We start from the raw sequence: 21,387 nt of genomic DNA, 5'->3' as shown, positions 1-21,387 counted from the left end.
CTTCTTACTGAATACTCAACCAGCAAGTCGTTAAATTATTGTTCTGTCTTTAACAATAAATACAGAACACGAGACGTTTAATAATTACGAAATCTAACACACGAACGTTGATATTATTTGGCTGTCGAGAGGGGCGCGTTGGTTGTTGAAAACACTTGAAAAGTCGTTGCGAAACGATGCGTCGACTTTCATCCTTTTTTATTTCCTGACGGTCCTTCTCCCATGATATCAGCCCCAAGTGCCGAAAAACAAAAGACAGTCGACGCGTTAGTGTTCCGCGGACAATCCTTACAGAACCTCTCTTCTGTTGAACTAAACAATCATTACGTTAAATGGAATGTGAAGTTTCGAATCCCAAGGTGAAAAATCATGTCTTGCAGCGACGACTGTTTGTGCATCAAACGTGGCATCGATTACTATGGAGTGTTATCGCTACAAAAAAACTGTTCCGATTCGGAGATCAAAAAAGCGTGAGTGAGATCTCATTTTATTGACGTGACCATACTATGTATTTCGTCTTGTCTTTTTTTTATTGTGTAACGTTTGCTGTAAAATAGGACGAAAAACAGTTATACCTTCGACATTCTTAACATGATTCCAAAGGCCTTTACAGGAATTAATAATTTGAACATATTATATATTTTCATTACCTTATCATTGTACCTGCATTATTATTCTTATCATTATTATTAGATTTCAGAAAACATACAGGGTGTTCGGCCACACCTGGGAAAAGTTTTAATGGGAGATTCTAGAGGCCCAAATAAGACGAAAATCAAGAATACTAATTTGTTGATTCAGGCTTCATTAAAAAGTTATTAACGTTTAAAGTTTCACCAGCACTGAATTTTTTTCTCAAAAATGCGCAGGATTTCGGGGGTATGTCTATTCACCAAAAATGATTGTAATTGACCCCAGCAACCAAAAATAATTTTTCCAGAACGATTTAAAATTTTTTTTTTTCATCGTAAAATTTCACACCTTCTCGAATTTTTTTCTAGAAAGTGGCTAGGATTTCGGGGGTATGTCTATTCACCAAAAATGATTGTAATTGACCCCCGCAACCAAATATAATTTTTCCAGAACGATTTGAAAGTTTTTGTTTTCATCAAAAAATTTAGGCGCCTAATTAGATTTTTGGTAAGGAATTTTTTTCTCGAAAGTTTGTAGGATTTCGGGGTTATGTGTAATGACCAAAAATGATTGTAATTGACCCCCGGAACCGAAAATAATTCTTTTAGAACGATTTGAAAAATTTGTTTTCGTCGAAAAATATACGCACCTACCCTTGCCGATTGTTCTTTTAAATTTGTTTTTCATTTTTAATAATTTTGCTTGACGCCCTACGCAAAAGTTGCCTAATACTTTTTTGTAGGCACTCATGAGCACTAATTCAGAAAAAATTTTCATCGAAATATATTTACTATTGTAGGAGTTATGGACGTTTGAAAATTGGAACATTTCCATAGTGTTTTTCTCATTTTGCACGGTTAAGGAATAACTTTTCGAATATTTTTGGAATTTCTACATATTCTACACCAAAATACGCGTCGTTTGCCTTTTTAAACATTAAAATCGTCCAATCCGTTCAGAAGTTATGATGTTTTAAAGATTTCCATGAAATTTCAGGGAAGCATTTTCTAGCTTGAAATTATATTTTCGGTAAGGAATTTTTTTCTCGGAAATGCATAGGATTTCGAGGGTATGTGTAATGACCAAAAATGATTGTAATTTACCTCCGCAACTGAAAATAATTTTTTTAGAACGATTTGAAAAACTTTTTTCGTCGAAAAATTTAGACACCTACCTCTTGTCGTTTTTTTTTTTAAATTTGTTTTTCATTTTTAGTAATTTTGCTTGACGCCCTACGGAAAAGTTGCCTAACACTTTTTTGTAGGCACTCATGAGCACTAATTCAGAAAAAAGTTTCATCGAAATATATTTACTATTCTAGGAGTTATGGACGTTTGAAAATTGGAACATTTCCATAGTGTTTTTCTCATTTTGCACGGTTATGGAATAACTTTTCGAATATTTTTGGAATTTCTATATATTCTACACCAAAATACGCGTCGTTTGCCTTTTTAAACATAAAAATCGTCCAATCCGTTCAGAAGTTATGATGTTTTAAAGATTTCCATAAAATTTCAGGGAAGCATTTTCTAGATTGAAATTATATTTTCGGTAAGGAATTTTTTTCTCGGAAATGCGTATAATTTCGGGGGTATGTGTATTCACCAAAAATGATTGTAATTGACCCCCGCAACCGAAAATAATTTTTCCAGAACGATTTGAAATTTTTTAATTTAATTGTTAATAACTTTTTAACGAAGCCTAAATCAACAAATTAGTATTCTTGATTTTTGTCTTATTTTGTCCTCTAAAATCTCCCATTAAAATTTTTTCCAAGGGTGGCCGGACACTCTGTATACCAAATTTATGCAGACTATATTTCATTTAACAAAACAATATTATTATTTAATTCAGCATATAAATAAATAGATAATAATAAATACAAAAGTAAAATAGATTTGATACAGATATAATGAAATATTGGATTCACTGTTGTTTTAAAACGAGTTAAATTAAAATATATGTACATAGTAATCTCCGGTTATTTGAAATAGTTTTTCCGCGGCAAGATGGAAAAGAATCGATCCTACTGTGCATGTTTACCGTGAACCAAAATCCATTCGTACCACGACAAAACTAATCGTTTAATTTCAATGAGAACTACGTACATGTAGGAAAATCTTTAATAAGTAATATTTTTAATATATCTAAATAATACGTTATTGTTTACATCTTTCCTTTTTCTTAAACTGTTACAGTAGTTAAATTGCTAATATAAATATTTCAAGTATGTTTATTGTTTTATTTTTGTATATAGACTATCAATTTTAAAAAACAAAAATAAAAGATATTCCTATTTTGAATGTAATATTTTATAATAAAGGTGTCAAAATTTTGGAGAAAAATCCTGTCATCAAGTGCAAATGAGTATAACTCTTTTAACTGCCACATCAGTTTTCTGTGTCTAATGATATCCTCGATATTTTTTCAAATAACAGCATAACAAATAGAAATATTTAATAATGCAACGGAGTATTTGTTATTTTATAGTATTCATAATGTTTTTATTCAAACATGTACAAATATTAAAGGTATATTTATTGAAAGCGTTTTAAAGTGAAAGTGTTTTTTGTTTCTCTACTATTTTCTACAATGTGCAAAATGTTTAATTATTAATATTTTACAATTGAAAAATTTATACATAGTTCATAAATATGTGTGAGAAATTCCAACAAAAAAATTATACAATTTCTTTATCAAAAACTTATTAAAACAATACCTAAAAATTCTACAATAGAATACTCCCTTAAGACATCCTAAAATATTACAATTTTTTAAAATTTTTTAACGAATTAAACTTTTCCAAAAATGTACCGCGTAATCACTAAAACCTAAGTCTCTAATAATCAATTCCAGTGATTGATGCAACTGTGAGCTAATAAAAAAAAATATTCGAAATAGGGATATAAATCTATATGAATAAACATGCAAGTCAATTATGAATGTTACAACTGTTTCTTAGTTTTGTTTTCTCTTTATTGTTTTCAGATTTCGCCGTTTGGCGATACGATACAATCCTGAAAAAGCAAAGGATGAATGTTTGAGGACGATTTTCGCGTTAGCAGCTGAAGCTTACGATGTACTATCTGATCCTCTTAGGAGGGCTATATACGATCAGTTTGGCGAAGAAGGGCTTAAAAATGGCGTGCCTGGTGCGGATGGAATCATTGAACCCTATATTTACCACGGGGAACCCATGAGAACTTACAGGTACAAGATCAGATATCTGAAAATTGAAGAGCACAAACCATGTACATTTCTGGACAAATGTATTCGAACAAATATTTTTTGTTGAGTAATTTCAGTATGCGGTACAATACGTATGATATTAATTAATATACAGGGCGTTCGGCCATTCCTGGGAAAAATTTTAATGGGAGATTCTAGAGGCCAAAATAAGACGAAAATCAAGAATACCAATTTGTTGATGGAGGCTTCGTTAAAAAGTTATTAACAATTAAATTCAAAAATTTCAAATCGTTTTGGAAAAATTATTCTCGTTTGCAGGAGTCAATTACAATCATTTTTGGTCATTACGAATACCTCCGAAATCCTATACACTTTCGAGAAAAAAATTCCTTACCGAAAATCTAATCAGGTGCCTAAATTTTTCGATGAAAAAAAAACAATTTCAAATAGTTCTAAAAAAATTATTTTCGGTTGCGAGGATCAATTACAATCACCTTTGGTCATTACATATACCCCCGAAATCCTATCCACTTTCGAGAAAAAAATTCCATACCGAAAATCTAATCAGGTGTCTAAATTTTTCGACGAAAAAAAAACAATTTAAAATCGTTCTAAGAAAATTATTTTTAATTGCGGGGGTCAATTACAAGCATTTAGGATCAAAAAACTTACTCTCGAAATCCTACGCAGTTTCGAGAAAAAAAATTCTAACCGAAAATACAATTTCTGGCCAAAAATGTCTGCCCGAATTTTCATGTGTATCTTTAAAATGTAACATCTCAACGAATTGGGGGATTTTAATGTTTCAACCGGCAAACAACGCGTATTTTGGTGAGGAATATGTAGGAATTCTAACAACATTGAAAAAGTTGTTCCTTGCCCCTGTAAAGTTATAAAAATCCCATAGAAATGGTCCAATTTTCAAAAAGCCATAATTCCTACGATAGTGAATATATTTCAATGAAACTTTTTTCTGAAGTAGAGCTCATAGGTACCTACAAAAAAGTGTTAGACAACTTTTCTATAGGATGTCAAATAAAATTATTAAAAATGAAAAACGAATTTTTAAGAAAAATCGACAGGGGTAGGTGCCTAAATTTTTCGGCGAAATTGAAAAGCTTCAAATCATTCTGGAAAAATTATTTTCGGTTGTGGGGGTCAATCACAATCATTTTTGGTCATTAGACATACCCTCGAAATCCTACGCTGTTTCGAGAAAAAAAATTCGAGGTGTGAATTTGTAGACAAAATTAAAAAATTTTAAATCATTCTGGAAAAATTATTTTCGGTTGTGGGGGTCAATTGCAATCATTTTTGGTGAATAGACATACCCCCGAAATCCTACCCACCTTCTAGAAAAAAATTCAGTACGGGCGGAACTTTGAACGTTAATAACTTTTTAACAAAGCCTCCATCAACAAATTGTTATTCTTGATTTTCGTCTTATTTTGACCTCTAGAATCCCTCATATACCCTGTATATGTATATTTTTGTTAAGTAAGCAAGAAATTAATGAATAGACAGCGGATCTTTATGCAAATTCACACTTTTATTAATAGAATTAATGGAATGGGAGCTTTGCAGAGAGCTGTCTCAACCCCTAAATATAATAATTCGTATCTAACTTTAAGTATTTCTTATATTTTTGAATATTAAATGCACCCTGCAGTTTTTTGGGAATTAAAATTCCCCATAAATGCATAAATATCCAGTCTGGTAATGAAACATGCTGATTTCCTTCTTTTCGTTGCGTTAACACGATTTTCAATTATTCTAATTTTCCGTTTTACCCCATGACTAGAACCTCTATGTCATTAACTCACTAGCTCGATACTTAATGTGACTAGACTTAACAGCCACTTAAAAACTTTGAATATTTACGATCTGATCTATCGGCGGCTCTTTAGGGAATTCTTCGGAACCGAGAGTCCTTATGCTGATCTACTTCAAATAGTATTGCAGCCTCCGTCTGTGCTGGAATTTCCCGAGGGACGGGGATTAAAACGCAAGGAGGAGCCTCTGATAAAAACCTTGTACCTAACCCTACCGGAGGTATCATATCGACGTTCTACTTATTTATAGTTTTCTTTTCTCACAGTGTTAATAGCCGTAGACACGACATAACGATCACTACAGAAAACTTTCTGCATATACACTTCACGACGAAAAGATAGCACACTGTATGAGTATAAAATCGTTTAACTTTTTATATTATATTGCTTTTGTTTTTATTATATATTTTTATTACATATTATATATTTGTTTAATATTATATATTATATATTTGTTTAATATTATATACTATATTATTTTATATTATAACTTTTTATATTATAATATAATTATTTTACATTGCTTTTGATGTTTGTAACGTCTTATAATAATAACAAATTATATAAGTATGCTTCAAAATATTTATCGCGAAAAGAATAAATTTTATTTTACAGTATTGAAAAACAATGAAAAGTCGATGCATCAAAATGATAGCACATATCTCTTAAGCGACTTATTATCTGTGCAAATATGTTATTTTAATATTTTTTTGCACCACTTTATGACTGTTAATAAACGGTTTGGTAGAGATTTAAATAATTTTTTAATAAACTTTTTATTTAAAGATCTCCAGTTTTCCTCGATACAGTTCTTTAATTCCTGAAGGGTCTGCAATTGTCTTCCCTTAGCATATACTAATCTTGATATTTGTGCCCAACAATTTTCTATAATATTCAAATCTCGTGATCTGGGTGATCATTCTAAAACTCGAATATTTTCGTAAAGTACTGTTTCACAATTCTTGCCGTATGAACACTTGCATTATCTTGTTGAAAAGTAAAGTTTGTAACTACAATTCCTACAGCATGCTTTTCCAGCTGTTCATTTATTAACGTAATGTAATTAGAACTTTTCATTTTTTTACTTATAAGCTTAATTCGCATTATTACTCTTCCACCACCTGCTTTTCGATGACTTAATATTTGTGGTTCTTTATACAAATCGTGAAAATAAGATCAATATCCACCCGATCCATCTAGTGTATTTTTTTCGTCACTAGAAATTACTTTTTACCATTTCTTCTTTCAGTGGATATGTTCTTCAGCAAACTGAAAACGTGGGTCTTTATGCTAGTTTTTTAGGGGTGGTCTATGCATCAGTTTTTTACGTTATATGTATTTACATTTTTTTATAATACTTTACAAACATTTGCATTGACACCAGCTTTTGCTGCAGTTTCTCTTGCAGTGCCCACAGAATTTGATGCAATTCTTAAAATCGCACGTCGTTGACGGTCAAAAATCACTTTTAGACGCCTTGTGCTTTTCTTTCTCTATTTTTAAAAAAATTATATATCATTTTACGACTGAGATTTAAAACTATTGCAATTTTTGCAACAGAACACTTCTCTTTTTGAAAATTTTGAATTATTGTTATTTCACAGTCATTTAATTTCCTACCACGACCCATTGTTTATAATTGCACAAGATTTTGAAACTAAAATTCTCACAGTCTTAAATATTTGCTCATGTGGGCAGTTCAACGACCTTATGTTGACTGGAAAAACAAAACTTTGAAAGTGAGCTATCATTTTGACTAATTAGAAAAAACGTGTTTACCCTGAACACGTGCAATATATTATTAACTGAAGATTAATATACAGGGTGTTACCAATTTGTTGGTGGAGGCTTCGTTAAAAAATTATTAACGTTTAAACTTCGGCTAATACTGAATTTTTTTCTTGAAAATCCGCAGGATTTCGGGTGTGTGTCTATTCACCAATAATGATTGTAATTGACCCTCGCAGCCGAATATAATTTTTCCAAAACGATTTGAAATTTGTTAATTTTGTCGAAAAATTTCGCACCTTCTCGAATTTTTGTCTTGAAAATGCGTAAGAGTTGTATGTCTATTCATCAAAAATAATTGTAATTGACCCCCGTAACCGAAAATAATTTTTCCAGAATTATGTGAAATTTTTTTTTTCGTCGAAAAATTTAGGCACCTAATTAGATTTTCGATAAGGAATTTTTTTCTCGAAAATGCGTAGGATTTCAGGGGTATGTGTAATCACCAAAAATGATTGTAATTGATCTTTACAACCGAAAATAATTTTTCCAGAACGATTTGAAATTTTTGAATTTAATTGTTAATAACTTTTTAACGAAGCCTCCATTAACAAATTGGTATTCTTGATTTTCGTCTTATTTTGGACTCTAGAATTTCCCATTAAAATTTTCCCCAGGGATGGTCGAACACCCTGTATAATATAATAACTGCTATTATTTAACTACATTTATGAAAAGTATCAAAATTACTTAGTGTACTATCTTTTTATCACAGAGTGTAGTTAAATTTACATTTCCATTGTAGTTACACTTATATTTACATTTAAAATTTCACAGTATTTTCGGACACATTATAAAATTTAATTGCAAACGATAGAGAAAAATATATATAATAAAATGTAAAAAATAATAGATCTTCAGTTTTCAATTTTTATTACCTTTCATTTTTAATTTCAGTATTAAACACAGTGAATATCAAAAATATTCGATCACTAGAGTCTGGTTAGATTTATTGTTATGTAACTCAATTATTTTGACGCTCGATACTAAATAATTTTGTAAATTATTTTATAAATTCAAATATTTCGATATAAAATATAATTTCGATAATAAATATATCGTTGAAAAGTAATTTTCCAATTCCAGTGCTTGTGTTATAACCCAGAACGTTATTTCATATTTTGTTTAAACAACTGAACTTCGCAAGGGATTTTACATGTAAAAAAAATGAGCGGTATAATGGTATTATTTTCGCAATCGAAAATAAATTTATTATTTTTTATTCAACGAAATATTAAAATCAACATGAAAAACTTACTATTTACTGTAAAATACATTAAGTTTTATATCCAGCATATACATACAGGGTGTTCCAATTTTTGCCTGCAGAACTTTACCAACATATTCTACAAGTAAAGTGTTCGGCCACCCAAAGGAAAAATTTTAATGGGAGATTCTAAAGACCAAAATAAGACGAAAATCAAGAACATTAATTTCTTGACGGAGGCTTCATTAAAAAGTTATTAAAAAATTAATATAAAAAATTTCAAATCATTCTGAAAAAATTATTTTTGGTTGCGTAGCTTAATTACAATTATTTTTGGTGAATACACATACCCCTGAAATTCTACCTATTTTCGAGAAAAAAATTCGAATACGTACTGAAATTTTTAGACGAAATTAAAAAATTTCAAATCATTCTGAAAAAATTATATTTAGTTACAGGGGTCAATTACAAACATTTTTGGTGAATAGACATACCCCCGAAATCCTACGCATTTTCGAGAAAAAAATTCTTTACCGAAAATCTAATGTGAAGCCAGAAATGATGCCCTAAAATTTCATACAAATTTTTAAAATGTCATAACTCCTGAACGGATTGGAAGATTTTAATTTTTCAAAATGCAAACAACGCATACTTTAGTGGAGAATATGTAGAAATTCTAACAATATTGAAAAAGTTATTCTTTGACATCGTAAAATGAGAAAAACCTCCTAAATCTGGTTCAATTTCCAAACGGCCATAACTCCTACAATAGTAAAGGTATCTCATTAAAATTTGTTTCTAAAGCAGAGCCCATAGGTACCTACAAAAGAGTATTAAACAACTTTTCTGTAGAGCGTCAAACAAATTTATTAAAACTGAAAAGCAACTTTGTAAGAAAAATCGACAGGGGGTGGTAGGTGCCTAAATTTTTCAGCGAAAAAAAATTTCAAATCATACTAAAAAAATTATATTTAGTTACAGGGGTCAATTACAAGCATTTTTTATCATTAGACATACCCTCGAAATCCTACCCACTTTTGAGAAAAAAATTCGATAATGTGTGAAATTTTTCGACGAAAAAAAGAAATTTCAAATCGTTCTGGAAAAATTATTTTCAGTTAGGGGGATAAGTTACAATCATTTTTGGTGAATAGACATACTCCCGAAATTCTACGCATTTTTGAGAAAAAAATTCAGTACGAGCGGAACTTTAAACGTTAATAACTTTTTAACGAAGCCTCCATCAACAAATTAGTATTCTTGATTTTCGTTTTATTTTGGCCTCTAGAATCCCCCATTAAAATTTTTCCCAGGGGTGGCTGAACACTCTGTATACATATAGGCTCTTAAATGTTGTATAATAACAAAAAGACATGGCGTAGGAAAACTGTATCAATATCTATTTATATTTACGAAACTTTAATGTTTACTTTCGATTTCTTCTTTGGGGGAGGGAATATGCAACAATAGAATATTCGGACCTTATTTTTCACCTGACAAATAAACAGCGTTTTTAGACTTTCTATAAAATGAATTTGAGCCAGGAATAGTAGGTGATATTCTATTATTACTTCGTCAAAATGTATAAATTTAATTAAATGGTTATTCAGTACATTATGCAGTATTAGTACGGCAATGGTTAAATGAACACTATCCACAACGTTGAAGATTTAATCGTATGACATCCAAGATCATCAGATATCATATAAATGAATTTTTACTTGTAAGAAACTGTAAAAACAAAAATTTGTAAAAAGCAAATTAAACAGTCATGAAGAATTGGTGAAGAAGATTAATGATAATATATTTGTTGAAATTAAGGAAAAAGTAGAAAAAAATGAACAATGCAATAGATTTTTTACTTTAAAATAGAACTATGAATTCAAAAAAGCAATCTATTGTTATTTTGTATATTATTTGTAATTTTACGTATAAAATGCGCTTATATTTACACAAATAGATTTCGTTTAGTTTAGTTTTGTTGGATTCTACAAACATAAACGGTATTTATATAAACACAAGTAAATACCGATAATTTGTTCGTTTGATGTATCGACGAAATACCAGTTTGTTATCATTTTATATTTTTATTATAACTTCCTAATAAAGCATTTAAGAATCTACGTATACAAAACATTTTTTCACTAATTTTGCTTGTAGAATATATCGATAAAGTTTCATAAGGAAAAACTAGACCCTGTATATTATCTACAAAGTGCATCCAATGTGACCTTATCATCACCTTCATCAATTATCTATTTGCTTTTAAAGACAATTTCGAACATACCCAGCTGTTGACCTAAACGTGCAGTAAAACATTCCTGTTACTCCTTTAACGACAAATTTTTCCCATATGTATTTCAATGTTTATGAAGGCATTTTCCAGTAATTATTGTGCATGATTTTGAAAAATTCCAACAATATACATCTTTTCATCTCGTCGACAAGATGCACGGTATTATTAAATTGTTAGAAATAATTTCAAATTATTATCAAGTTTCTGTTCGTGTTTTGAATTAACAGATTAAGAATTTTCTAAGAGTATAAAAAAATCTGTGACACACTGACAAGATTTTACTAAATATGTAGTAATCCTCGGATGTGTGACACTGAATCGAATCCACTCGATTTCACACAACCGGGTAGCATTTTTGTTCCACGAATAGATCTATGCCCAAACATGACATCATTCGAGCTATTTTTACTTGTATGTTAATCGAATAATTTCTGAAAAACTTTCATTTGTTATACAGAGTGTTCGGATACCCCTGGGAAAAATTTCAATGGAGGATTCTAGAAGCCAAAATAAGACGAAAATCAAGAATACCAATTTGTAGAAGGAGGCTTCCTTAAAAAGTTATTAACAATTAAATTCAAAAATTTCAAATCGTTCTGGAAAAATTATTTTTGGATGCAGGGGACGATTACAATCATTCTTGGTACTTACACATACCCCTGAAATCCTACCCACTTTTGAAAAAAAAATTGTAACCAAAAATATAATTTCAGGCCAAAAATATCAGCACGAATTTTCATGTGTATGTTTAAAATGTCGTAACTTCTCAACAAATTGGAGGATTTTAATATTTCAACCGGCAAACAACGCGTATTTTGGTGAAGAATATGTAGGAATTTTAACAATATTGAAAAAGTTGTTTCTTGACCTCGTGAAATGAAAAAAGTCCCATAAAAATAGTCCAATTTTCAAAAAGCGATAACTACTACAGTAGTGAATATATTTCAATGAAACTTTTTTCTGAAGTAGAACCCACAGGTACTTACAAAAAAGTGTTAGACAACTTTTCTATAGGGCGTCAAATAAAATTACTAAAAATGTAAAACAAATTTTTAAGAAAAATCGACAGGGGTAGGGTGCCTAAATTATTCGGCGAAATTGAAAAGCTTCAAATCATTCTGGAAAAATTATTTTTGATTGCGGGTGTCAATTACAATTATTTTTGGTCAATAGACATATGCTCGAAATCCTACGCACTTACGAGAAAAAAATTCGAATAGGTAGACAAATTTTTCGACGAAAGAAAAAAATTTCAAATCGTTCTGGAAAAATTATTTTCGGTTGCAGGAGTCAATTACAAGCATTTTTTATCAAAAGTCATACTCCCGAAATCCTACGCAGTTTCGAGAAAAAAAATTCTAACCGAAAATATAATTTCTGGCCAGAAATGTCTGCCCGAATTTTCATGCGTATCTTTAAAATGTCGTAACTTTTGAACGAATTGGGGGATTTTAATGTTTGAAACGGCAAACAATGCGTATTTTGGTGAAGAATATGGAGAAATTTTAACAATATTGAAAAAGTTGTTCCTTGACCTCGTAAAATGAAAAAAACCACATAAAAATGGTCCAATTTAAAAAAAGCCATAATTCCTACAATTGTGAATATATTTTAATGAAACTTTTTTCTGAAGTAGAGCTCATGGGTACCTACAAAAAAGTGTTAAACAACTTTTCTATAGGGCGTCAAATAAAAATACTAAAAATGAAAAACGAATTTTTAAGAAAAATTGACAGGGGTAGGGTACCTAAATTTTTCGGTGAAATTGAAAAGCTTCAAATCATTCTGGAAAAATTATTTTCGGTTGCGAGGGTCAATTACAATCATTTTTGGTGAATACACATACCTCCGAAATCCTATCCACTTTCGAGAACAAAATTCGAGAAGGTGTGAAATTTTTCAACGGAAAAAAAAAATTTGAAATCGTTTTGGAAAAATTATTTTTGGTTGCGGGGGTCAATTACAATTATTTTTGATGAACATACATACCCCCGAAATCTTGCGCATTTTCGAGAAAAAAATTCAATACGGGCGGTACTTTAAACGTTAATAACTTTTTAACGAGGTCTTCATTAACAAATTAGTATTCTTGATTTTCGTCTTATTTGGGCCTCTAGAATCCCCCATTAAAATTTTTCTCAGGTGTGGCCGAACACCCTGTATAATTAAAAATAATTTAGACAAGGCCTCCCATAAAGATACAGTGAAAGATATGGAAATTATAATTTTCAGGATTAGATGAATTTTTATCCTATATGTAAATATTATGTAAATATTATTTTATATAATTGGGAACAATTGCATAAAACTTTTGGTTCCAAATATATTCTTGCAATACGTCTCATGAAGCACACTTTAATGTGTTCTTTTTTGTCAATATCATTAGATCTTTTACGGAGGAATTAAAAAAATGAAAATACAAAGATTGGTGTTAGTGGACGACGATTTATCTCGAACAGTAACGAAAGAAAAGATTCTAACGATACCTATTAAACCGGGTATCCCGGTAGGAACGAGAATCATTTTTCCGAACGAAGGCGACCAGGGACCCACGAAGATTCCTGGTAAATCTTTTTATCATTTTAGAAAAATACAGAACATAAAAAAATAGAAAAATCTATCGATTAACTACAAAACATTTCTGTCCGATTACTTGTGCGACTTTTAATTTGCATTAACAGGATATTTTTAAGCACATGTAAATGCCACCAACGACTCAAAAACTGATTAATTACAGGCAAATACCATTCACAATTACAGCCTTCTGGCTTGCATTTTCGCCTTCATCAAAGCAAAATTGTAAAATATACCGAATTTTCTCTTCGTTAACTTCCATCTTTTACACCTTGTAACTCACAACTAAATCGATCAACCAAAAAACTGTAAAAGAATTTATTCAGTATGTCACTTTTCCAACGACCACAATATGTCACCAGAGCCATTTAAATGAAAAATAATGGATTTCTTTTCCCCCAACCTAATATAATTCTTGGAATCGCTAGTACAAAAGAGAAGTTAAGAAATATAGAAACGTGGGATAGAATCGGAAATGCAACCAGATTCGTCGTATCCATGGTCTATTTCCGTTCGGCATCGATTTGAATTTTGCGAAGGATGCGTTTAAAATGCATCGTGCATCTCGTAGCGGACAGAAGTGGGTTAATCGTAGCGGTTCGCGTAATGTCTTTACTCAGTCTGAAGTACGTCAGCGTAGCGGATGTAATCTTCATCACGGAGGACCGGCCCCACGAGACCTTCCGAAGAGAGGGCTCTGACTTGCACATGACGGTCGATATCTTTCTGCGAGAGGCACTGAGCGGAACAGTGGTCACCGTCAACACCCTTGACGACAGAACCCTTCGAATCCCAATAACGTCTGTCATCACGTACGTGTCATCTCGCTATTGCAACAGCCTCATAATGCATCCTTTCCTTTCCCCTTCTATGTCTACAGAAATATTAATTGTCCACTAATTTGGTATATGAAAAGTTGTAATAGTATAAAAATAGTATGAAAAGTTGGCTTTTGGATGTCAAAAAGTTATTTCCTTCGCTGTTTAATACCATGCTATCTAAGCATGATAGATGAGCGTGTTCCAAATGTCATTTTACATTATATACCAGGAACTTGTGTTAATATTTATTATTTATTTCGAGATATTAACTATGTTACAACCACCCCCGTGTTTCAACCGTCATCGATCTACCCTACTTTAAGGGGGTATTGCTGTCAAGACTATCATTTTTTCGGCCTGTTTTCGGATTTTTTTTAATGGTTAGTAGGCTGGTACCACTATTGTCAAAACATACATTGTATTGGATTGTCCGGAAAGTTCATGCCGATATTTTAGGACAATTAAAACGCAGTTCATTTAAATATTGATATACATTTATTAAATTATATAGGTACCATTCTGCTCCACAACCTTTCTCCATCTTTCCTGTAGCTTGAGAATTCCGTCCTTCCAGAACCTCTCAGATTTTTCGGCAAAAAATTTGTCCAAATGGGTTTTGATCTCAACCAAAGAATCGAAATTTTTTCCATTAAGGGAATTTTGTAACGACCGGAAAGGGTGGACATCCGACGGCGCAAGGTCTGGCGAATACGGTGGATGGGGTAAGACATCCCAACCAAACTCCAACAATTTGCCAAGTCCTCAAAGACACATGCGGTCGCGCATTGTCGTGATGAAACACGACGCCCTTCCGATTCACAATTTCTGGACGTTTTTGTTCAATTGCCGTCTTCAGTTTATCAAGTTGAGAACAATACTTTTCCGAATCTATCGTTTCATTATTTGGTAAAAGCTCATAATATAAGAGTCCTTTCCAATCCCACCGGATACAGAGCATTATCTTCTTCGGATGAAGACCGGCTTTTGAGGTGACTAAAGGTGGTTCATCACGCTTTCCCCAGGACCTTTTACGCTGAACATTTTTATAAAGTATCCACTTCTCATCACCCGTCACTAATTGCTTTAGAAATGGCGTCTCCTTGTTGCGCTTGTAAAGCAAGTCGTAAATGGGGATGCGGTCCAACAGATTTTTCTCCGTTAGATCGTGCGGAACCCATACATCAAGGCAGTTTACATAACCAAGCTTCACGGTATGATCGTGTATGGTTGATTTTGGTTGATTTAGCATTCCTGCTAATTGACGTAATGTCGAGCGTGGGTTGTTCTCGATTTCTGTTCTAATCATATCTTCGTCTGTGGTGGACGGCCTACCTGGGCGTTCTTGATCTTCCAGGTCGAAATTTCCAGCTTTAAACCGAGCAAGCCACTTTCGCACAGTTCTTTCGGCTACAGCATCCTCGCCATAAACAGCGCATATCTTATTTGCCGCTTGTGTGGCATTTTTGCCCTTTCGGAAAAAGAAAAGCATTAAATGCCTATAATGCACTTTATTTGCCACCATATTCTAAGGCGTACAAAACTGATAAAAATTAACGAATCGTAACCAAACTTTTTTCCAAATATGACTGAAGCTATCTCTTTTAGAATATGTACACATGTCACTTGTTTTCAATAATTGTGATATATTCAGTCAGGTCTCTCGCGCTACCTACCGAAAATCGGCACGAACTTTCCGGACAACCCAATACTTACAAGTTATAAACCGCGCCGGCTTTGACATGAGTAATGATTACCTGCCGGCATAATAAATTGAATTTTTGTGTTAACTGATACTATAGAGGGTGTTCGGCTACCTCTGGGAAAAAATTTAATGGGAGATTCTAGAGGCCAAAATAAGACGAAAATCAAGAATACTAATTTGTTGATTGAGGCTTCGTTAAAAAGTTATTAACGTTTAAAGTTCCGCCTGTAGAACGGCAATCTGCGAACAGCTGCGTGCGTGCGATTGGTTGAGACAGGTCAGCCTTAGTGGTTCTCACTTACAAATCTGTAAGGCTATCGATACGTCAGTAAGTAGAATTTTTCATACTGAATGAGATCCACTATCCCATGCACGCAAGATTGCTCGCGGATTACCGTTTTACAAACGGAACTTTAAACGTTAATAACTTTTTAACGAATCCTCAATCAACAAATTTGTATTCTTGATTTTCGTCTTATTTTGGCTTCTAGAATCTCCCATTAAATTTTTTCCCAGAGGTAACCGAACACCCTGTATGTATACGTATTTGATTGAGTTTAGAATAAAACATGCTACCTTTTTTGTTCTATGAGCAATTGCTGTAACTTTTCAAATAAAGATGACAAATACATCTTTTTTAAATATTTTTGAAAACTTTTTATCGATTCAAATATTTTCTTGTCGCACGTCAAAAACCATTCAACCCTTTCCGACTTAGCACTTTCAGAGTCAAACTTTGGAGGGTGGTTTCGCCCCTTAAACTTGAATTATCGTAGTTAAAAAAAAATACGTATGTAATATTTTCGGCTATTTTACAAGCCTACAAGGTTTCATCTAAATCGTCCGCGGCTCTTCTTTGTGAGAGATTTTATCAACAGCTCCATTTACCAAGGAAATTGCGAAAATAGATGTCTAAACGAACACAATAATTTTGAAGAAAATTGAGAACTTAACTCTCTTAACTTTAACAAAAGAAATGTGTACGCAACTTTTGTCCAAAATAATTATTCGATTCTCTCATTCAAATTAAATACTTACATATTATTATTTATTCACGTACAAAATTAAGAGACTATTATTTTATAAACTATCATATAAGTATTAAACACTTCGTAAAGTAAAAATAAAAAGATATATTATTTTTTAAATATAGACTTTTGAGATCAATCTTTCAAGATTTATACCTTTGTTTATCGCTCAACTATAGTCGAATAAATCTCATTAATTGTCAAAAGTAATTTAACAATGTGTAAAATACAATTATACAATTATGCATTTTGAAAAAGAATGTACGAAGGTCCTTCAATAAGTCCTTAGAAAAAGATAGAAAAAGAAATTATTTTAGGTAGATTTTTTTTCATTTTTCAACGTAATCTCCTTTTAGCTCTATACACTTTTCCAAGCGTCTTTCCAACTTTGTTAAGCCATCTAAAAAGTAAGATTTTGGAAGGTCCTCAAAAAAGCATTTGTTTGGGCGGTGACCTCCTCGTTCGACGTGAACTATTGTCCGCCGAGCCATTTTTTTAAGTTTAGAAATAAAAAAAGGTCACTGGGGGCCAAATCCGATGAAGACAGTGGATGTTGTAATAATTCGAACATTAATTCCATAATTTTGACCATCGAAACTGCACAGGTGTGCACCCGTGCATTGTTTTGATGCAAGAGGAAAGTTCCTTGCTTCAATCGACAATAAAAATGAAACCACGTGATGGATATACGAGGTGTCTAAATTAAGTAATGAGACTAGTTTTTTAAAATTTTTTGGTAATTATTTAGAAGTTTTCTCTCCTCACCGATTTTCGTGGCCTTGAAATATGTTATCAAGGTCATCATTCGGAACAACTTTTCCCTATACATATTATCGCCGCTCGGCCTTAGTTTTCGAGATATATTATATTAAAAATGAGTATCTGTATTAGTTAGTGTAGTTGTTAGGGGGCTGCCCCCCAGTCTGGAAAATGAATTGGTAATTATGCAGATGATTGACGATCTCACCGATTTTGATGACCTTAAAATATGTTGTCAAGGTCACTATTCTCAACAACTTTTCCCTATACATGTTACCGCCGCTTGGCCTTCATTTTCCAAATATTCGAAAAAATAATTTTATTGCCATCATTCACCGACTGTCGGCTCAAATCCACAATTTCAGACATTTTTTTTCCTGCAACAAAAAACAAGAATATAGAACTTCGTTCCATGAGCCCTGCGGAGCAATAAATAAAACATCCCCCCACGACTTGAACAGTAACATATTAAATTCGTTTTGCTGACTGGGGGGCTGCGCCCACCCAGGCCCCCCCTGACAACTGCACTAACTAGTACCGATACCCACTTTTAATATAATATATCTCAGAAACTAAGGCTGAGCGGCGATAACATGTATAGGGAAAAGTTCAGAATAGTGACCTTGACAACATATTTCAAGGTCATCGAAATCGATGAAGAGGGCAAACTTCTAAATAATTACCAATTTTTGTATTCAAATAGAATTACAATTCAATATTGTCTCCTTCAAAATAACTTCCTTGGGAAGGCACTCCCAATCCTCATAGCAGTGCTGGAACTCGGATACTAGTATAGCCTTCAGTTGGTCGATTACAGCAGCTTCAATGTATTCGAGTGTCCCAAAATGACGTCCTTTGAGGTGATTTTTCAATCTCGAAAAGAGGAAAATATCACGAGGACTCAAGTCAGGCGAATAAAGAGCCTGAGGAGCCACAGGAATGTTTTTACTGGCCAAAAACTCATTTATTGAAATTGCTGTGTTACAAGGTGCATTGTCCTGATGCAACACCCAGTTGTTCTTGATGTTTGGCCTAACACGCATGACCCTTTTTCGAAGTTTTTCTAGAACCTCTCGGTAGAAGTGTTGATTGACCGTTTAGCCCTGAGGCACAAACTGTTTGTGAACGATTCCCTGGCTATCGAAAAAGCAAATCGGCATGACTTTTGACTCATTTTTAGAACGCACTAGAAAGAACAGTTTTACGAAAACAATTGCTACGGACAACCAAATGACTCTAGCGGGTACAAACTTGTATCAAAGGTGTATCACACGTTCACATACCGTCTCTCCAAGTCCCGCGTCCCAAATGTTGGCAGATCGAACGCTACGTTGCCAGTCTCATTACTTAATTTACACACCTCGTAACTGAAACTTTGACAGTTGTCTAGTGAGTCATAATGCTTACTAAAAACAAACCATTTTGATACTATGAGCACCAGGTCTTGGATTTTCTAGGGACTTAGTGAACGACCTCCGTATACATATAGAGGGAGTATACCAAGCAGAGTGAAAGGACAGAGTGTAACGTTTAAGGGAGTATTGCTCTCTAGGCTGTCATTTCTTCGGCCTTTTTTTGTGATTTTTTTTTTAACGACAGGTAGATTGTTTTGTAGTGACATTTTGCAGATATATTTATTCATCTTATAGGTATGTACAGTATTTTTTTCATCACAAAATATTAAAAATTGCGAGAGTTATAGCTTCTTATTTAAAAAAACGCATTTAAACTGGCTTACATAATATTTCAAGATCTAGCAAACCGATTGACTTCTTTGGAGAGAATATTCAGCAAACACGCCTTTATAGCTGGAACTAGAGATTTAAAAAAATATTGAGTTTTACTATTTTTTTCGATACGCTAAAGACAAAAGAACGATTAACAAATAGAAATTCGAAACTTGAAGCGTTGACATTTCTTTATTTAGCAGTATTTTGACTTCTCCCTAATACCTGCTATAACTACAACCTTCCTTATGAAGATACTTTAACCCCCTCTGTTTCAAATTATCTGGAATCCTGGAAGCCATTGGAGCACCTTTTCCAAAAGAGCCATTAAATAAGAAGTTATATTTCCCACGATTTTTAATATTTTTCCATGAAAAAAATATTGTACATGCTTATAAGATAAATAAATATATCTACAAAGTCTCAGTACAAAACAGCCTATCTATCATTAAAAAAAAAATCACACAAAGAGCCGTGAAATTGACAGTCTAGACAGCAATACCTCCTTAAGACTACTTCATAACCTAGCTCAACTGATGTAGTAGTAATTAGTAATATCTTTTTATTGTATATACGACAGACCTGATTATCGGAAATGCATACTTGGCGAAGGACTGCCGTTACCAGAAACTCCAAAAGAAAAAGGAAATCTCATCATAATGTTCAACATCGAATTCCCGGTATACTTGCCTGCATCGAGTAAAAATCACATTCGAAGAGCATTTGATGTGTCGGATGATAGCAGTGATGCGAAATACATTCATCGTCTCGTATTGGTAAACAAAATTCGCAAAAACGTAGATTTCGATGTTCCGATACGTCGAGACCCCGGCGACCATGAAGCAGAACAGTTACAACTTATATGTAATTCTTAATTTTGATGTTCTGGTCATTTAAAATTTGTCAAAAACTACAACATAATGAGATGTATTTGAAACTTTGACCCCAAATTACATTCCTTTTTTCCCTCGATTAGAATAACATAATAAAATGCTATACATCAGTACAAATTCCATGATTAGCCATATAACTATCGCAAGAGACTTCGTATAATGTTCTGTTTGTAAAATAAACGTAATTGTATTCCTTTTATATGCATCCTTTAATCTTTGACGGCTGGTCACCTTTTCCAACATAATCTTCCTACATAAACTTATTTCAAGTATTTTAAAAACAAAGAGCGCTAACCGACAATTTCCATCTTTCGATTGGGAGCTTGTACATTACTTTCGCATAAAATGTAACTAATTCTTTTAAAAAATATTATTATCTCCCCCATTTTATGTATCATGTGGTAAAATTTTCTTCTGTAACCTGCAGAGCAGAAACGGGAAACATTCTTATCTAGAGGAGAAAGTAACTGTAAAATATGCTGGAGGCAGTGTAATGTGTGGGGTTAATTTTCTGGGCATGGTATTGGTTTCTTGTACCAGATACATGCAATTATGGACAATGTGGCGTCGCCTCCCATGTTCGCCACCAGAGGGGTCGCGCTCTCACAAGCGCTCGACCGACCCCTTGGTCGGTCACAACGTAATAATCTAATTTTAATGTAAATACAATTCTAATTGACTAATTATTTTCATACAGTAGATTAGTCGTGAATATCGCTTCTAAGATGTTAAATTCGTACAATCTGAAATCATATATGTAAGCATATTTTGTAAATTATTGTAGTAACTGAAGTGTAAATGTTAAATTATAATAACGATATAGCACAGAATTACACGCGACTTAATAAAACACTGAATATTTATCTTCGGATAAATTGAAAATTATCAAATATTATAAAAATATATTCAATATAAGACTAAATATACAGGGTGTTCGG

General features: G+C 32.6%; 1 protein-coding gene across 1 annotated transcript; it reads left to right on the top strand.

Moving 5' to 3' along the window:
* The first annotated feature begins 369 nt into the window (after positions 1–369).
* On the top strand, positions 370–20,642 carry LOC143349654 (dnaJ homolog subfamily B member 13). The gene is made up of 6 exons (XM_076781063.1): positions 370–470; positions 3,622–3,843; positions 5,730–5,874; positions 13,332–13,509; positions 14,160–14,331; positions 20,137–20,642. Exons 1-6 carry the CDS (start codon positions 370–372, stop codon positions 20,429–20,431), a joined length of 1,113 nt encoding a protein of 370 aa, XP_076637178.1. The 3' UTR covers positions 20,432–20,642.
* The last annotated feature ends 745 nt before the right edge of the window (positions 20,643–21,387 follow it).

The sequence above is a fragment of the Colletes latitarsis genome, chromosome 14, assembly GCF_051014445.1.
Source record: "Colletes latitarsis isolate SP2378_abdomen chromosome 14, iyColLati1, whole genome shotgun sequence".
Taxonomy (NCBI): Eukaryota; Metazoa; Arthropoda; class Insecta; order Hymenoptera; family Colletidae; genus Colletes; species Colletes latitarsis.
Note: the sequence above shows the minus strand (reverse complement) of the source record. Positions and strands in the feature narration are given on the sequence as shown.

Excerpts from the sequence above, each read along its gene's own strand:
- LOC143349654 (XM_076781063.1), top strand. The coding sequence starts at position 370 with ATGTCTTGCAGCGACGACTGTTTGTGCATCAAACGTGGCATCGATTAC. Across the intron at positions 13,510-14,159 it reads GGGACCCACGAAGATTCCTG|CGGATGTAATCTTCATCACG; the intron begins GTAAATCTTTTT and ends ACGTCAGCGTAG. Across the intron at positions 14,332-20,136 it reads CCAATAACGTCTGTCATCAC|ACCTGATTATCGGAAATGCA; the intron begins GTACGTGTCATC and ends TATATACGACAG.